The 19,904-nt window shown below is 32.0% G+C and overlaps 2 protein-coding genes across 2 annotated transcripts in view; both read left to right on the plus strand.

The window, feature by feature from the left end:
• The first annotated feature begins 1,580 nt into the window (after positions 1-1,580).
• LOC129951560 (protein brown) lies at positions 1,581-6,679 on the plus strand. The gene is made up of 8 exons (XM_056063780.1): positions 1,581-2,048; positions 2,122-2,354; positions 2,410-2,562; positions 2,622-3,004; positions 5,331-5,528; positions 5,587-5,692; positions 5,765-6,323; positions 6,405-6,679. The coding sequence occupies exons 1-8, from the start codon at positions 1,919-1,921 to the stop codon at positions 6,590-6,592; spliced, it is 1,950 nt and encodes a 649-aa protein (XP_055919755.1). The 5' UTR covers positions 1,581-1,918; the 3' UTR covers positions 6,593-6,679.
• Positions 6,680-13,017: 6,338 nt separating this feature from the next.
• Positions 13,018-19,904, plus strand: part of LOC129951566 (uncharacterized) — a 72,962-nt gene continuing 66,075 nt past the window's right edge. The window contains exon 1 of the mRNA XM_056063788.1: positions 13,018-13,340. The gene's annotated coding sequence lies outside the window, so the exon portion shown is untranslated. The remainder of the gene's footprint in view (positions 13,341-19,904) is intronic.

Raw genomic sequence — 19,904 nt, forward strand, 5'->3', positions numbered from 1 at the left:
TTTTGCAAATTTCTTAAAGCATTGTAAATCTATTAATCTAAGAATAAATGTAATATTAGTCTTAAGTTGTAACGTTAGTTTGTTTAACGAAATCAATAAATAAATAAATTACCTCATGAAAATTGTAATCTAGTAATATTTTAGCAAAATCGAATTGACAATTTTTAACCAAAACTAAAATCCTAAAAAATAAACAAATATAAATTATTAAAAGTTGAATTTCGGCAAAAGTTGTCTTTTAACTTATTTCATCTTATACAAAATATTGCATTTATCATTTGGTAATCGAAAAAAAAAACAAACTTCTAATAATACATAATTGATTTAACGTCTAAATTGTCTGGACAAAAAGAGCTTAGATTTCATACTTTTTGAAGTTTCTTAAAAATTAAAAATGGCTTACGAAAAATATTATTTGCAAATATTCAAAGACACAAATTTAAAGATTAATTTAAATGTGGGTCCACTCCTTAATTTATAATGTTATTTTCATAATGAAGGAATGTAATCAAGAGTGGGCCATCTAGCAGCTTCTTTTTAAGTAATGATTATTTTGACACTGATAGCTATTAATAATAAAGAAGTCAGTTTCGTACCTTCGCGGAACTAAATGAATTTCACTCAAAAACAACCAACGTTAGGAAAAATTGAAATTGAAGCCCAAACTGTGGGTTTTTTGAAAAGTAGTTTTCGTCAATATGAAGCACTTGTTGTACGCAAAATTGTCCAAAAAGTTCTTGAGATCTGTATACGCTAATGATGGATACCATTCATGGTCTCACGAGTCTTTCGGTGTGCACAGTCAAGAATGTTGCTGCTGTAGATAAGAGTTTGAAAACACTTAGTTATTGTTTCCCTTTATTTTTATTCTTTCCTCAAACATTTAATATTGCTAAAGTATTGGCGAGTTCCAAAAGTGTGCAATGAATGATACAGTGGTAGCATTTTTGATCGTTGGTGTCTTCTGGTCTCTTAGGCATATAAAGATAAGAAGAACACAATCCCTATGTCCATTCAACTTGAATTTCTTTACTTAAACAAAACAACAAACATAACAACAATACAAAATATTTATTAGAAGAATAACACTGCAATTAGAACACACTGATAGTGATATGAAGCACTTATGAGGTGCGTCCACTTCAGAAGGCTTAACTATCAACAAGCCTGTAAAGTATTGTTGCTGGATTCCAAAAGATATCTTTTGATTGTTTGTTCATTACGAAGATTAATTGTAATTCCCATTTCTTTATGCTTCAATTAATCATTATGAAGCGTGCAACAAAATCAGCGAAAAGTGACGAGCACTGCAACTCAAGTCTTGAAAAAAAGCTTCTAACAAAATGAAAATCCATCAAATTTAACCAAGCAGTATAGGCTTGCGAATATAAATAACCAGGTAAACAAAATCAGGGTAACACAGCTAACTTGCATTCTCACCTCAACTACCTGGTCGAAATGATATGCACATCAAGATACTTTTTGTCTTATTAACTTGTTACCAATTGTACCTTTGCTGATATTTGATAGATATTTATTCTTCCGTCCTATGCAATAAGGCAAAAGTGGTACCTTAGTAGGTCGCTAGGGCTTGAATAATCACAATCGAAACAGACTTCAACGAGATACCTCATAAGCGCTTCATCTTGTGATATAGAATTTTTAAAAGTGACTTGGCCTAGGTTTTGTAAATAAAGTAACATAAATAGATAATCTCGAAGCCAGATAAGAATTTTATCTTTTTTAATCATATCAAAAAGTCTGATGGAATAGAATTGAAATCTTTATTTTGCTTCATAGTTTTAAGTGTTTAGATGCTGTCTAAAGGCGTACAGCGAGCGTTTTGTTTTATGTGAACTTGTTGAATAAAAAGTGAAATTTGAATATACAAATAAAAATAAAAACCCATTGCTTGAAAATGCAATCAAATCCAGATTTGTGTCTAGAGTGGAAAAATATAAATTTTTCAGTGCCAACCAACGAGGGGAATAATTTTAAATTTTGGCACTCCTGCCAAGAGCAAAAGGAGATCAATATCCTGCACGATGGTGGGAACAATCTCAATTACCCGTCTACTTAAAACAAATCAATATTTTTATTTTCTTCTTATTCTTCTTCAAGTAAGTGGAGGCATGAAGACGGGAGACTTAGTGGCTATTCTGGGTAGTAGTGGCGCTGGTAAAACTACCCTTTTGGCTGCTATTTCACAACGTCTGCGTGGTAGCTTGACCGGGGACATTGTTCTCAATGGTGTGGCAATTGATAGGAAGGAAATGACTCGTCTCTCCAGCTTTCTGCCGCAATTTGAAATAAGCGTTCGCACTTTTAGCGCTTTCGAGCACCTGTACTTTATGGTAATAATATGATTTTATAGCCAATTGGATTATCAGTCTTTATGGTTTTATGTAGTCTCACTTCAAAATGCATCGGAAAACAACCAAGGTTCAGAAGCTACAGAGAGTCAATGATGTTTTGAGAACGGTTGGTTTGACTGGATCTGCTAATGTGAGAATACAAAATTTATCTGGAGGTGAACGAAAACGCCTGAGTTTGGCTGAAGAGGTTGGCATATCATAAAATTCTTCAACATTTTATTTCTAAATCTTCATCTTCTTCATCAGCTTATTACAAACCCGCCTTTTCTATTCTGTGATGAACCAACCACAGGATTGGACAGTTTTAGTGCCTTGAGTGTCGTTAAGACCCTTCGTCAACTTTGTAAAAGACAACGCCAAGGACACCAGAGTAGTTCAAGATCATCCTCCAGTAATAGTACCATCATTCAAGAAGACTTCAGTTCGTCTATTGAAATGGAAGTCATTAACCCCTCGTACGATAGTGCCACCGATATCTCGCTGGGCGAGACTTTTAGAAAAAGTGTGATATGTTCCATACATCAGCCTACATCGGATATCTATGAATTGTTCACCCACGTTATTATCATGGATGCCGGTCGTGTTATCTACCAAGGGACTACAGATGACGCTCAGAAGTTTTTTAAAAAGTAAGTAAATATTTACATTTAGCTCCGAATTTCTTCATTACTGGGTTCGTGTGGATTTCTTATCTTGTGTGTAAGATAAAAATGTTACTAATTCACGCTGACATTGTGCGCAGTATGTAGCAGTTTTTTGAGAGATTCTTAATTAACAAAGTTTGTCTGTAATTAAACATTGATACACTTATCAAATTGTTGGGGTAGTTTTATTGAGTATAATTTAATTAATGTATATTTATTTGTCAAAACTTATCATTTCAAAATTGAATTTATTTTTGTCTTCAAAATACTGCATGTTTATATGAGAATGATTATAAACGGAGTAACACTATGAACTTACAAAAATCAACTGATGACTTTTTTTTAAATCAAATAACTGAAAAAAAAAACAAATATTTGTCAGCTTGAATATTTTAGGAAAAATGACATCACCTCAAAAATAACTTTTTATAATAAAAATAACATTTTTGAAATTTGGTATAATTTTTAGGAAAGTCAAGAAGATCACTATAATTAAAAACTTAAAAAAGACGCCTAAAAATTGGTACATACTTTGGTTTTCAACTTGAACATTTTGGAAACAAGCAAAGGGGTTGATTTCAAACTTGTTTTATCTTATACAAAATATTACCCGTGTTTTGGTGGAAAATCTATCAATAGTATAGTACGATTTTATACACATGACAAATCAATATCCGTAGTATGAATACTACCGATAAAAGTTAAAGTAGAATCTTACTACGGATGGGTTTTTGGCATTTCTACGAGTCTCGAATGGATCTTAAGTGATTACGTTCTCAAATGTTGGTACCATTGATATTGAATACGTATCTCGATGGCAGTGTTCGTTGAGTAGTTGTGCACTTGGAATCATGTGTTTTCCATTGGCGAAAAAAAAAAAATCTGTTACTATTGACTTCGCTTATTTTGGAAGAATAGAAAAGATTAAGTTTTGCTATGTTTCCACGAAAGGTTTATCTCAGTTTAGATTAAATAAATCTTTTTAGTGTTTTCACTGCACAAGAAGATTTAAAAATGATTAAGTTTGAAAGCACTTTCTAAAATGCAAATAGTGTTTCATTGGTGTTAAACAATGAAGAACTGAATAGTTCAGCAGCATATAAGAATACGCTATATTATTTGCAATATATTGTATTTCCAATTTTTTTAATTTGATTAAAATAAAACTATACATGCAAATAAATAGACCATAATGCATTATCTGTAAAACCAACTCCTCTACACAGGTTTTTCTTTGCAAATTTTGAATCGACTCCGATCCCCGACCAGAATCGGGTTAAATTAAGCTCATTTCAACTCGATTCAGTTATATAAAGAATTAAGACGAGCTTCAAGCTCGCTTCAATACTACATGTTAATGTAGTAGTCTACGAACAAACCCCCTTCTTGAAGTTTTTATTTTATGTCAAAGCTGCCATTTATTATTTTACTATTTTTATAGAATCTTAATTTTCAGATGTTTCTAGACATTTCTTCTTGAAAATTGTTTATTTTATTATTTTTAGTTAGAATTTTTGGTGGACTTAAGTTTAACTTTTGATTTTCACAAACTTTCTTCTATTTGTGTGTTTTTTTTTATTATTCGGACAGATCTTCTTTCAGTTGTACCAATTTTTAAATACAAAAATCTGGCTAATGTCGTTGCGTTTTCTTGGTAATTCTCTACTATACCTACTATTTATAAAATGCCAAAAAAACACGATTTTTGTTGTTAACTTTAGGTAAAAGAAAAAAGTTATTTGGCAGTTTAAATCACAATAAATAAAATTCTGCCCGATATGGTACAGTATTTAAGTTTAATGTCCCGAATATGTCTCAAAAAAATATTCCCTTTAACATTTTACAAATATTTAATGGTACTTTTTTCTTACAGGTTAATAAATTAGAAAAAAATACTACTAATTTGGTAAAATAATTATAGGTTTCAATATCATTTGAACTAAACAAAAAATTGTTGTTTTCATTTGGTAGGTTTGTAAGGAAAAAACCGTTAAATTGGTTTCACCTGAAAAGCAGCTTGAAAATCAATTTTTGATCTCATACTTTTCAAACGTTGTACTTAAATGACAACCTTGCATATTGCAAAATATAATTAGTTCAATAAAATTAACAATCCGAAGCTATCATCAATTTGGGTCTTTTTTATTTCGAAATCTAATTCAACTGTTACTTGTCGAAAAGGACAAGTTTCAGAATAGTACAAAATATACTTTGATAAACTTTATTTACAGTTTGAATCTAGTCGATAGCAAAACCTTTTTACTTTTTATCCTTATTCGAATTTGTAAACCCACACTTTTACTTCTTTCAGATTAGGCTTCCACTTCCCTCAGAACTGCAATCCTGCGGATTTTTATTTAAAAACCATTTCCGATAGCCACAGTACAAATTCAAATAATGGAACCGCTGTCAAGCTAAGATTTGATTCTGAAGATTCTGGTCTGTACTCTGACAGCTGGCTGCTACAAAAACCTTATAGCAAACATTATCTACAGAGGATCAATAATTTGTAAGGATTTCAAAAATCAATTTGAAAATAAAATAAGAGTTTATGGTAATTATTTCAGCAAAAAGATCTCATGGTTCTATCAGGTCTATCTCTTAATATTGCGTTTTGGCACCGAAGAGACTCGAAATATAAAAGAAGGATTGACAAGCTTGGCATTTTATATGGTAAATGAAGAATAACCATAACTTCATAAGATTGAAATGGTTTTAAATAGATTTCTTTTGATTTTTCTTAAGATAACATCAGTAACCTTATCAGTCATGTATTCCGGAGTGGCGGGACTTAATCAGCTCTCAGTGCAAGACATCACTGGATCGATATACATTTTTACCACCGAGGTCATATTCACAGCATCGTACGGAGTGATGTTTTATTTCCCATCATCATTGCCAATCATTCGACGTGAAGTTGGGGAAGGGACCTACAGCTTGTCCGCCTTCTATGTAGCCACAACACTTTCAATAATCCCGACGGCTTTCTTCAAAAGCTACTTGTTCTTTGGTTTAATCTATGCATCCGTCCAGTATACCAGAGGTTGGGCAACATTTATCACTATGGGCTTCGTTTTGAGTCTCGCAGGAATAGCGGGCACAGCTTATGGATTTTTCATATCAAGTATTTTCGAAAAGGACAAACTCGCTTCGGAAATGGCTGCTCCTTTTGATTTGCTGTTCCTAATTTTTGGCGGGGCCTATTACAATGTTGATTCACTGCCATTCTTCAAGTACTTATCATTGTTTTTCTATTCCAACGAAGCTCTTATGTACAATTATTGGGTTGGTGTTGAAGGCATTGGTAAGTGGATAGTAGAGCACTTGGTTTATTATATTTGAACAACCAATCGATCAAAACTTTAATTTTTATTATATATTTCAGAATGTTCGCAAAATTTGAATCATCCCTGTGTCCGAACTGGTATCGAAGTACTTCAGCAAAATTCATTTAGAAGTCAAAACTACACTTTTTTGTTTGATTGTTCAGCACTTGTTGTTCTGGCTGGTATTTTTCATTTAATGGCGTATTGTTTTATAAGAAAATATGTAAATAGAACAGGTTACTATTAAGAAAAAAATATTTTTATACAACTTACTAAATTAATAAAAAGGCGTTCCAATACAAGTATTTTCAATAATCCTTTTTTGTTTTGTATCTTTTCGATTTGAAAAAAAAAGCTGCCCCAAGGTACCTATTTTTAAAGTTCGTTCACTTTTTGTCGCGCTTGGGATTATTTTATCTTTGCATAGCATCGAACCACTGAACCACTCCCCAACATTTATTCAAAAAATGAAACGAAAAAAAGTACTGCTTAATAAATTTCAAAGCGCAAAAACCAACCCAAAGGAATATCAGAACAACAACAAAAAATTAATACAAATCAAATTGTGCGCGCATGTATAATAAATATAAATTATGGCAATCGAAAGAATTAAAATGCCACGCAAAAGTATCTGAGAATACGCGAAGGAATAAGAAATAAGGCTTAGTTTAGCTCAGTATCTAAAAGATACTCGTAAATGTAGTCACTTAGCATTTCACCAAAGACAGACGGATGGGGAGAGATGGGAATGGGGCAAAGGGTTATGTTATATGTGCTTCCTTCAATTGCGCGCCTATTCTTTAATTTATCGTCCCCAATAGTCATGTATTTCTATATAGAGTATGTTTAGCATCTTTTGAAAACATAAAGACTCAATGATTATTATTGTACCTTCAATCGTATCGCGAAGATACTTTTTGTATACTCTCGCGTCTTGCCTATAGTCGAATAAAATTTAATTTTATAATGAATATATTTCTTTTTATTAATCAAAAACGTATGGGTTATAGCTGATTGGTACTTGTACATAGTCGTGTGTTTATTATGATGTAAGTATTTTATTTTTTAAATCTTTTAGATTCAACAGACTCAATGAATTTGTCTCATGCCTTTTGCATAACAAATATCTTCGGATGTTTCGAAACTTTGGATTATTTTTTCATGACGATGATATTTAAAAAAAGTTTTGAATTTTAATAATAAATTAAAATTAAGCTTGTATGGAAAATGTGTTACATTTGTCTTGTGACTTTAAATATTTAATAGTTGAGAAGGCTTTACTGTCTTGAACATTTTTGTTTAGAAAGAATCTAATTCCATTCTTAGTAAATTGAAAGAGGAAAAAAGTTAGTATATCAGCCCTATTCTGCTATTAAAAATGATCTTATATTCAATTTACCCGTTCGATTTCCTTTCACACTGCCTTTGCATTCTGCTATCCATCGAATGAACTACATTATCCTAAACCAATTTGACATTCACGTAAACAGCTGTTCATGTGAAAATCTTGAGGATGTTAGATACATTTTTTGATTCATAAAAAAATTAAGTTTAATCAATCCACTTAAATAGCATTAATTGTTTAATTTGTGTCATTTTTGGAAATGGACAGTATTTTGTATTCTAATTGTCAGGAATAAGAGAATCCTCAAACAGAGAGCTACGGAGAAATGTCAGAAAAAAAAAAAGCTATTATGGACTTGCCGGATGAATCGTAAGTTGTTGCAAAACTGTGCCTTGTGTGTTGTTCTTCCCTTTATAAGCAATACATTAGTTTTGACTTACATTTTGCTAACAACAATTAACAAACCAGACATCAAATAAAAAATCGGCTACATTTCATAAGCATAGTGATAAGTGAAAATTCAAGAAAAAAATCCCCCTATGAATATCAGAATAGGGATGTATGTCACGTTATAATTTAAATTGAAAGTTATTGCAATCGGCCCTATTTTTCAAATTGAAAATATTGACATTTTCAGCTTTTCAAGGTCCAATAAAACAAACTGTTGGTTAACCCCAAATTATTACAAACCAATTACTTCATCGACTTCAATTAAATTGTGTATTGCACATTGCGATGTTATACAAAATTGTTATGACTTTAGTCACTCAAAATTATTCATAGCGAACAACATGGGACTGCAGAACTTGGGCCGTATCCGGTGATTTGTAATAACCAATTCTTATATTTTGCCTGTTTTATTGAAAAAGGCAAATTTTTTTATTTTTAGCTAAATTTTCAATTGTTTTTGGCTTATTTATACAGTCTTTGGCATATTGTAGGCACTTCTTTACATTTATGTCGGATTGAGGTCTTCCGCTATTTCCACTGCCTCTTGGTTTGTTTAGTATCAATTTTTCTAGGTCTCCCACTTCCACTTGGTCTTGTTAAAAATCTGTTTTTTTTTTTGTAAGAATTAATAACGTACTGAACCGTGAAATGTGGATTTTTGTCTTAGATTTTTTTTGTCCCACAGCTTAACATTAAGTTTCATATCAGGTGAAGTTTGTTTGTTTTCCATTTTTTTTTTTTAATTCCTCTTATAAATTTTAACAAATTATTACTCTGACAACATGAAAAAACTTAACCTTTCAAAAAAGATATGATCTGATAAAGCCTATTGGATAACAGTATATACTATACAGTATTGTAACTACAAAGTGTACACGTTTTTTTTTTGGTTTCATAAAACGGACTTCATTCATTGAATTTTCATTCCCACCAATTGTAAGTTATTAGTGTGGTTTCCATACCTGCCTCTTGGTTTTTATTTTTAAGAAAAAAGTAACAAAGAGAGACATTCAAAATGTTCATTTTTGGTCAAAAAAATAGCAACATAAATGTGTTTATACACAATAGATTAAAAAAAAAGAGCTTATAACTTAAAAAAAAACTTTCTTCAAAAATTATGTAAATTATTAAAATTATTTCGATGCAGTAGTCAAAAATTGCCTAGCCAAAGTGAGAAAGTCTAAACTAAAAATGATTCAACCTAGTCTGCATTCTGAATTGAAACTGCTCTCGAAAATGACTTTTAAAGTTATGTTGTTTCCGTTGCCAGCCCACCATAAATATTATGTTTAAATTATAATTCACCAACTTACATTTATTATTAACTTTACCAATTTTATGTCAGAAAGTTATATGGAAATTAAAATAAAACAAAGTCACTTCTTTTTTATTTTATTAAATATGTGTTTTTTATACTCAAATTGTAAAGTTTCTTTTTTGTGAATAAGGTAAAGATTGTCGTTTTCTAAATTATATTTATTACACAAAACATTTTGGTCCTTCGAGCCGGATTTACCATGTTAGGGACAGACAACAGACTAATGCTGGTCGGAGAGTGTGACTCATGTTAGCAATCGGGTCATGTTTGCGGGTTCATGAGGGGTTTGATCAGTACCTTCCCCAGAATGATAATAAGAAATTTTTTGTGACGGAAATATTCATACGTTTTATCAATTCAATTTTTTTTTAAATAAATGCCGTTTGTTACTATTTATAAGATTAAACCACTGTTATGGAAAAATTATCAGAGCAGTGTTAAAAACAAATACAGACCTTTTTTAAATTTATAAGTACATTATGGATAAAAAAAAAAAACAATTTTCAAATTTTGGACTTTCACAAAATTCAAAGATCTAGATTAATTTTATTTGTTCTGTACATTGAATTACTTACATACTTAAGGTGGCGCTACAGTCCGGGGCGGACCTGGGCCTCAACCAACATGCGTCTCCAGCCTGCTCGGTCCCTAGCCAGCTGTCTACAGTCTTGCACGCCAAGTTCATTGAGGTCTTCACCCACCTGAGTCACGATCTTCCTCTCGATTGGATTCGAAGACCTTCCGGTCTGTAGCGTTGATGTCCATTCGCTCTACGTGACCCAGCCATCTAAGCCGTTGGACTTTTATTCTGTTAACTAGGTCAATGTCGCGGTACAGCCCGTACAGTTCGTCGTTATATCTTCTCCTCCATTCTCCATTTATGCGTACGGGACCAAAAATCACCCAAAGAATTTTTCTCTTGAAGCACCCTAAAACGTTCTCATCTTACTTTGACAGGTTCCAGGCCTCACCGCCATAAATGAGAACCGGGATGACAAGTGTCGAGAGAGGACTTTACTTCTCAATTGCCTTCTAAGTCCAAAGAAGCAGCGATTTGCAAGAGTTATTCTTCGTTTGATTTCAGTGCTGATGTCGTTGCCTGTGTTTATAGCGGTGCCTAGGTAGACAAAGTCCTTAATTAGCTCGAAGTTGTAGCTGTCCATGGTGACGTTTTGTTCAAGACGTCGTTGTTCAATAATCTTTCTAGATGACAGCATAAACTTGGTCTTGTCCTCATTGACCACTAAACCCATTTTCTTCGCTTCCATCGCAATGCTCAAAAACGGTCCACTGACATCACGCTTTGATCTTCCGATTATGTCAATATCATCTGCGTATCCGAGTAGTTGGATGGACCTTTGCAAGATTGTGCCTCTAGTGTTGACGGTTGAGTTTTCCACAATTCTTTCCAGAACGATATTGAAGAAGTCGCATGACAGTGCATCGACTTGTCTAAAACCTTTTTTGACATCAAATTTTCCGACCTTGATAGAGCAGCGTGCATTCACCATTGTCATTCTGCACAAACGGATAAGTTTGATATGAATGCCAAAACTAGACATTGCTCTGTTGAGCTCTTCCCTATGGATGCTGTCATACGCGGCTTTAAAATCGATTTTTTTTTCTGGTCTGAAGCCACACTGATAAGGACCTATCAGGTTGTTGACGAACGGCTTTAGACGTTCACATAATACGGCATAACAAATCTTACATGCAATGTTAGGGAGACTGATGTTCAAATGATAGACAAGTGCATTGAAGAGACTACAAGTGTCCACAGGTTTTCCTCAAAACCCACCTCTGTCTATCAACTCCTACTCTCACCTCCCCGCGGAGAACATCGGGTGCCTAGTACCTCAACTGGAGAATAGGTTTTAACCCCAGTGGAAAGTTGTTGGGGCAGAAAACGAGAGAAGTTGGAGATGTGTTTCCACTAAGGCACCTCTTATCCAGACGGCAGCGGACGAATTCTCGAGATGGAATCAACGGTAGCGTCTACAGTTCCAGCATGGTTGAACTACATAGTGAACGCCTTATAGGGCTTCTACGACTTATTCAGAGCCCAGGCCTATAAGGAGCGGTTTATCCGGCTCCCCGTCCTAAGAGTTATACTAAGGATCTGGCCCTTCCGGTTGGGGATTGTGCCGTCGGGGTGACTTCCTGACCACGTAAAAAAATACATTATTTGCGAAGCACCAACAAGCGTCGGATACATTCTACGACTTACGAGCACATTTCTAAATACTAAATACTATATATAATCAAATTTTGTTATGTAATAAATTGTTATTATACTTTAACTCATAAATAATTAAAAATTAAAAAACAAATGATTGTCGCTATATTTTTTAAATTTATATATGTTTAATTTAAATTCATCTAACAATTTATAAATTTTTCACTTAAAATCATCTCTAGATAAACGCAATAATTCTTATTCCCTTCAAAAACTTGCATAGTCTCCCACAAAAACTTTTCTTGGGGTATAAAATCGATATCTCCATTCCCATCCCTTGGACAGAAATACAAAATAAAACCTTAACTAAACTAACTTTTTATTATGTACATATAGATAGATAAATATGATTATAATATCCATCCCACACTTTTCTTGAAATTTTAAAACATCCAATATATCCAATTGTAGGTAGGTATCTGAATCAATTGCAAAACCACCCCAATTGGAAAGAGTATTATAGAGCAATTGCCAGGCTAAGCCTGCCCAGGTCAGGCCATACATAAGTACAAACATACATACATATAAGAAGCAACCCGAACTGAAATGCATTTGTTTTATAAAAACCAACTGAACTGGCAAAATGAAAATGTATTTAAGTTCGCTCATAGAGATAAAGATAAAAGAGAAAAATATGCACACACAAAGAAATTAAGAAGAAGTAGATACAATACCTAAACTCTGTAGTACAGATACAATATCCCATAAAAGATAGAAAGATAGATACTAACTAAAGACGGCGAAGAAAAAGAAGATGAAGAAGGAGTAAAAGACAAACAAATACAAAACTGAGAATCGACCAAAACACAATACAAGAGAAGATACGATAAAGTAAATCAAACTTAGGTCACAACACAGCATCGTCGATTGGTTCTATGCCATCCATGATAAAGCACAGAGCTCTACAAAACATTACCTATTACTATTATCTCAAGTCTCAACCTATCTACGAGTATACTCGCCTACATTCTCAGAACTCAACGGAGAATCTTATATCCAAATGTGCATTCCTTTTAGTTTTAGTATCTTATTTCTTTTACACTAAGTCTACATGCCACCCCCACTCCAACCCCCAAACCTAACCCCAACCTCAACCTCAACGCCACCACCCCCAACCCCATCCTATCTTCAAAATGTAAACACATAAGTGTACAAGAAAAGCATACCTACTTCTGTAGATTCCCAACTACGAGTAGAGACGACTACGGAACGCAAACGATGACTATGGAAACGACGACGACGATTGCACGTTTGTATCTTTGTATCTTTTTTTAGTAAAATAACAAATCGAAGGAGACGCAGTCGTTGATTTTAGTTTAGTACTAATTTAGTGTGTGTGACTTACTAGTCGAAGCAAGACGACTATTCGACTCAAAAACGAGCCCAACAACAGTGATTATGGCTTGAAACTGATTCATAGACTCTTGTATAATATTCGTTTATTTTTGTTGTTGTTGTTGGTTAGTGTTAATTTGGTTCTAAAACTGTCTCGAAATTTTCGTATCTAACCAGCAATAATCACAGGTACCAGCTGTCATAGTAATCAAAGTTTCGGCTTCTAACAAAATAAAGACTTATACAACAACAACCAGAGAAACCACCCTTCTTTGACCCAGGAGGGGGTTTTTATCTGAAGGATAAGTGTGGTAAGTGTGTAGAGTGGTACTTTTACAACCCTGTTTAGATTTTTAAATACCACAAACAATATCTACTAGGGTGAGCAAATTTATAATTTAAAAAGCATTTATGTGTGTTTGAAATTTAAATTAAACGCTTTTAATAAGTATAGGCATTGGTACTTTGAGTTTTATTTTTATAATTTCACATTCACAATAATTATAAGGGAGGAAAGTGAGTATTTTATTTTTTTGAATTTTGTTTGTACGTAGGTATATCTTATGAATTTTTGATATAAAACATTTTTATTTTTCTAATGAGAGTGATTCTTAACATAGACTTTAAACTACATAAATGATGAATGAAATGAATTGGGATCAATGAAGGGCAGCGTACCTTTTTTATTTTTATTTTGATTTGCTTTACTTTTGATTTTAAAAATCTATTGCGCTGAATCAAATAGAAAATAAAAATCTCTCTTTTAATATTCTCTTTAGAGAATTATGGAATTTAATGGTAATGCAATGAATGAGTGTTGCCAAGTTGAAAAAAAGTTAGTGACAATAATAAAGAGATGAAATTTGTTTTATAGAAGATATTTAAGTTTATATATTTTTACATTAAATAGAATTCCTAAATAATTAAAGGTTGTTTAAAACGTAGTTTGTATGTTTTACTTATCGTTTATTGAGCATAAAAATGATTAACGTAACTAAAAAAATGGAAACAAATTATTATTGTTGTGGACTTTATAGTTTAGTTTAGTTTATTCATCAAATAGGGATTACATTAATCATTTTACAGACTATTTAAAATTAAAATTAAATTAATATTTAAACAAAGCAACAAAATAAATATATGTATGTATAATAAATAAATAAATTTCAATTAGTATTTAGGAAATGGAACACACGTTTATTTTTTAAGGTGACTCCATTTAAATGGAAGTCAAAGTTTATTACATTAGAGACAGAATTAGTTTCCCTAACACAGCGAGTTATGGGTTCATTAACTGCGTAATTAATCCTATGGTAATGTACGTGAAATAGATCATAATCTCTAAATTGACGAGAAGGTATATTTAACTCAATTAAAGATGGAAGGTATAGGCAGTTGACAGATGCGAAAGAATATCACGAATAAATAAACCAGAGAAGATTTTACGTCGATTTTCAAGTGTCTCTAAACCAATGAGTTTGCATCTCGTAGCATTTAATCATATAAACTACAATATCCCATCCAAGTTTCCATACAACAAACCTAGTGAAATTCTTTTGGATTCTTTCAATAATGCATGAATTCTATAGTATAGGTTCCAAACCACACAACAATATTTTAAAATAGATCTTATTTATGAACATAAAACAGATTAAATAGTATAAGGGTGAAAAAAGTCTGTCGAATTTCTTTTAATAAAACCTAGCATGGAGTTAGCTTTGGCAGAAATGTATTCAACATGTTTGGTAAAATTGAGTTTGGGGTCAAAAACAACACCAAGATCTTTCTTTTCATTGACTCTTTCAAGAACACTACTGCCAATTTTATATTCGAAGAAAGCAGGATAGTAAGAACGATAGAATTAAAAACATTGAATTTTAGAAATGTTTAAAGACAATTGATTTTTCTTGCACCATTCAATAAGCATGTTTAGGGCATCTTCCAAGCGGAGGCAATCATCAGTTTGGTTTATGCATCTATAAAATTTAAGATCGTCAGCAAATAAAAGTCTAAGAGAATTATGAAAATATCCGGCATGTCATTAATGCGGGTCGCTATTTGTATTGGGATTTTAGTAAAATGCGTTTCACTAAGCTACGAAAGTTGGGCTCATCATTTAACGTTACTTTTTCATTGTAAACTATGTGAAATTTTTCAATTGGATCACTTATTTTTTATTACAAAAATGTGCATATTAAAATAATTATAAATATGTATAGCAAATAAAAACCAAAATTAATTATGAGGACTTAACGCCACAAAAATAAAATGCACGATTGGATCGCACGTACTTGTTCCTGTACCCAAAGAGTGTGTTTTAAAATAGTTCCTTTAATTTATGATTTAAAAATATACCTGCAAAATAAGTTTGTTTTAAAAGTTTAAATGACATTTGACTTCTTAAAAAAACCTTAAGTCCTAGTAATGTTTTCTTGGAAAATCGTTAAAGCGGAATTTCTTAATTATAATTTTTGTATGTATAAAACTTGTCAATTTTTGTTTAAAAATATTGTTGGTTAGTAGATTATTTTAATATACATTTTATATTTATTGTCGTAGAGGAATGTAAATCCGTGTTTTAGATATAGAATTTTGAAAAAAATAATATTTTTTAAAAGTCCAAAACAAAAATGTTGACATTTTTTATCATAAAATATTATTAAGACAATATGAAAGCTTGTGCGTAAGCAATTTTATTAAAATCGGTTCATGAGTTCCTGAAAAAAATATATTTAAAAAAGAACGGTTCTTTGAGTGGCATCCCTCTGGAGCAAAACAAAAATATATTTTATCAAACTACAATTCTTTTCGTGTTATTTTAATTAATTTAATATAATTTTATCTGTTTATTTCTTGTCGGTTCTTCTCTGGCTCAAAGAATGACAAAAAAAGAAAAACTCTCTCCAAAACGTCAAACAGCATCGACAACTCGTCTATGACGTTTTACTATTCGAACATAAGTCGTTGATGTTTCGACCATTGAGGGGTAGCTTACATTTGGAACAAAACAAAATTATAATAATTTTGCTAATTGAAAGAAGCCAAGTTAAGAAACAGACATGTTAAAAAGTCATTTTCCTGTTATTTTTGATGAGTGAAAAAAAAACAATCTTTTAACGCGGATCTGCTTAAAACACTAATTTCCAAGTTTGAACTCAATTGAACAAATGGTTTATGACGTAGGAGCGAAGACAGACGGAACGAAGACGAATTATTAGACGCACTGCAGAATTTTATTAACTATTAGATTACACGCAATATTTTTAACGTTCCCGAATGGAGAACCATACATTTTTATGCAAGATCGAGCTCCAAGTCACACAGCCCGCTCCATAAAAACTTATTTGAGGGAAGAAAACATCCCTCTGTTGGGCTTGACGGGAATCAGCCCTGATATGTTGGAGCTAATAAAGAGAGAAGTAGCTAAAGATGCGGTCACTTATTGAAAGAGTAATTCGTGTGCGGAATCACCACCCACAAATGCAGAAAACAGTCAAATCATGCATTGACAGTATGCCGCGCAGAATTAAGGCTCTTATTGAAGTAAAAGGAGGTTCAACAAAATATTGAAAAAAATTCCAAAAATATCAAACGAACTGAAAATATTAATTTAAAAACATTTTATTAATCTGTAGCTACATTTCTTTACAAAAGTAGGAAAAAGTTTATATTCTGCATAGAAAATAATTTAAATGCATCACAATATTCGAAAACCTGATAAAAACAGCTGAAAATTGAGATTTTGCATACAATCTAAAGTGCGTCTAATTATATGGTCAGGGATTGTAAATTATGTACAAAAATTCAAAAATGATTTAATCACCTTAAGCTAATCGAACTTTTTATTCAGAAAACTGAAAACATTGTACCATATATAAGCTCTTATTCGTGGCAACTGGCAACACTGAAATCAAATTTTTTCTCTTCGGGTCTGTTTGTGTATTACTGTATTGTATAATTACAATTACTCTATCACTTTAGGTCAGGCACTCTTAATTTTTGTTTTGTTTTTGTTCTTTTTTCCTTCATAAAGATAAAATCAAAACAAAATGAAAATACTCTACAGAAGAGTGAAGTCAAGAGTATTGTTGGTGCCACAGCCAAAGACAGAGTGCAAAGATCCAATTGCTATTAAAGTATAAATGTGTTGAGCCGGCATTTTATTCCTAATAATTTACACACGAATAGCAATACTAAATCGTACAGTATCTTACCGATATAAGACATCGGCAGACGGCTCTAATGCCATGCTTGTAAGTTTTTTTTCTATTGTAAATTATTATGTATCGTTTTTAATGAATAAAGATTTATCTATCTAAAAAATATATATATTGTATATAAGATCAAATGTAGAAAAGATGCAATGTATGAGTTGTATTTTTTAAACAGACATTTTAATTATATCACTTAATGAATAAAATATGTACAATTTAGTTGAATGATTAAAATTCCGTTGTGAGCTGGTTTCTCATATGCACCAACCACTACCTTACCAAACCCACAAACCAGGCGCCGCTGTATGGTGCCATTGCATGTGCCCTCCCTATAAAGGGAGGGGGGGCTGGCAATGATGTTCCTTGTCAAAGTAAATAAGGCGAACATGTCCAATAAACTGGCGCGGTAACCCCTTTAAAGACATCTTTAGACAATTTCGAACTTAACCTCGCTGAATTATTTCTCACAATAGGTTTTTATTGAGGGAATCACAATGGATCTTTATTTACCTAAAAGAACAACCGTCACCTCACTTACCTTACCTACCCTAGTCCACTTATATAAATACATATTTAATGTTTGGCCTTATGAATATGGTGAACTATTTTAAATAAGGACTTTTATAAAATTTAATTCTGAAATTTACAAAGGCTTGCTTAGCTTGAGTATGTTCTATCGATAATATTATGAGAAGTATTACATCGAACTCAACTCTAGTTTCATTCACCCCTTAACCAATTTTTCCGTAATAATCAAACTTCTAGAAATTCCAAAGAGTTTACTTATAGGTCTCTTTTAAACGTACTATTAAGTACATTTTTCTGTTGCACGTACAAAATGCGGCATGATTTAATAACTCATTTTATTAAGTGTGAACTTAAAAAAAATCAAAATATAATTTGACGAAATTCAGTGAGTTTATGTTCAAACTTTTACCATTTTAAATCATAATATTTTGCTAATTATGATTAATTAAAAACAAATATAACTCTCAACTGCGCCTTGAAAAAACAAAATTGGAATTAAATTAAGAAAATATCCTATATTCATGTTGTACTATACAAAAATTATACTTTTCTTTTAAGTTCTCTCCTATCCCAAAACTCTCAACTACTCCCCATTCGATATAAGGCAAAGGCTCAAGACTCTCCACACCATCAAATCTTTTGAAATGCTGGGAATAGAAAAAAACCTTTAGCTGAAGTTATATAAGCAAAACGCTATTTATGAGAAATTGCTTTGTTTTATTCTAGATAAGGCAATAAAAAGTTTTTTTATTTTTTAGTATAAAAAAAGAAATAATTATTCTTTCAATTTATTTTTAAAGGAAGATTCATTTTATTTAGACGACGATGCTTAAACAAATGGAAATAACTTAGTTCATGCAAATGTGCATGTTTTTGAATTATCAAAGGGAATACATTAGAGCCTTAGCTCAGATTGTTAACTTTTAATATCGAGTTTTTGTTAAGAAGCTAGAAACTTTAAACAATGGTACAAGAAGAAATATTGTAGCAATTAACTTTGTATGGATATAATCTGGTAGGAAGCCAGAACCACCTCGGATAAAAAGATGCCACCAAATTGGTTTTGCAATAAATTGAAGGTCAAGTTGCGCAGCCTTATTGAATCGTAGATTTCAAGCTGATTAATTTTTGAAAACAAGATATTAGTCAGCATGGTTTAAAAGCTTTTGCAATTCAGGAATCATGGCAGATCATTCATCATTTCGAAAGGAAGAAATACCTTTATAGCCAACAGCTTGTAAGCCTCACCAAACACTCAAAACTCTTGGTAATGGCTTGAGAGTTTTGCCTCTATATTTTTGCTTATTAATTATATATTATAAACCAGAAATAAGCTTCATCAGTAAATAACGTGAAAAAGTCGAAGTTTTCTAAAAATTTCGAGAACAGATATAGTGAATCACAAAATTGGTCACGCTTATCATAAACAAAATACAAATTCTCTTTAATTCCCCTCATTTTAATTGTTTTCTAATTTAAGGTATCATATTCCTTACATAATTTTCTCTTCTAATAGTTTATAACGGTTTTTATTCTCCTCTACTCAAAAGTAAGTTTTACTAAATGACTGCATTCGCAGTTGCATCGTGATTGTTTTTGTGAGTTAGATCTTCAAGACTCCATTTCTTATTTATTGATCTTAATTTAATAATAAAAAAGCGAAGTAAGAGCTCATTAATATTCAGTTATTAGTTTTGTTAATTAATGAAGTGAAAATTTTACATTTTGTTAATTCAGATTTCTTATAATGGAATCGAAAAATAACCCAAAACAAGCAGGTTGAAGAATTTTTGAGAAAAGGAGTACACACCGGAAAATTGCGGAATTGACGGCTATATCACTAGGCTCAATCAGTAAAATTCGGCAAAACCTCGAAAATTTACCCTACAAAAACAAAGCTGGACGAAAGCGAATTTTTTCATCGGTCGAAGAAAGGAAAATTGTTCGAGATTTAAGAATGAACAAATTTCAAAATGCTGTTCAAATCAAGTGAGCTTTGGGCCAACACCAAAACATTCGCATTTCAGCGGAAAAAGTTTGCAGGACACTAATATCCGCTGGTTTAGAGAAAGAGCCAAACTTAAAAAAAAAAACACTTTAAACTAAACGACACCGAAAATTGAGGCTGGAATT

This window comes from Eupeodes corollae, chromosome 3 (assembly GCF_945859685.1).
Source record: "Eupeodes corollae chromosome 3, idEupCoro1.1, whole genome shotgun sequence".
Classification (NCBI taxonomy): domain Eukaryota; kingdom Metazoa; phylum Arthropoda; class Insecta; order Diptera; family Syrphidae; genus Eupeodes; species Eupeodes corollae.

Excerpts from the sequence above, each read along its gene's own strand:
- LOC129951560 (XM_056063780.1), top strand. The coding sequence starts at position 1,919 with ATGCAATCAAATCCAGATTTGTGTCTAGAGTGGAAAAATATAAATTTT. Across the intron at positions 2,355-2,409 it reads TCGAGCACCTGTACTTTATG|TCTCACTTCAAAATGCATCG; the intron begins GTAATAATATGA and ends GGTTTTATGTAG. Across the intron at positions 3,005-5,330 it reads GCTCAGAAGTTTTTTAAAAA|ATTAGGCTTCCACTTCCCTC; the intron begins GTAAGTAAATAT and ends TACTTCTTTCAG.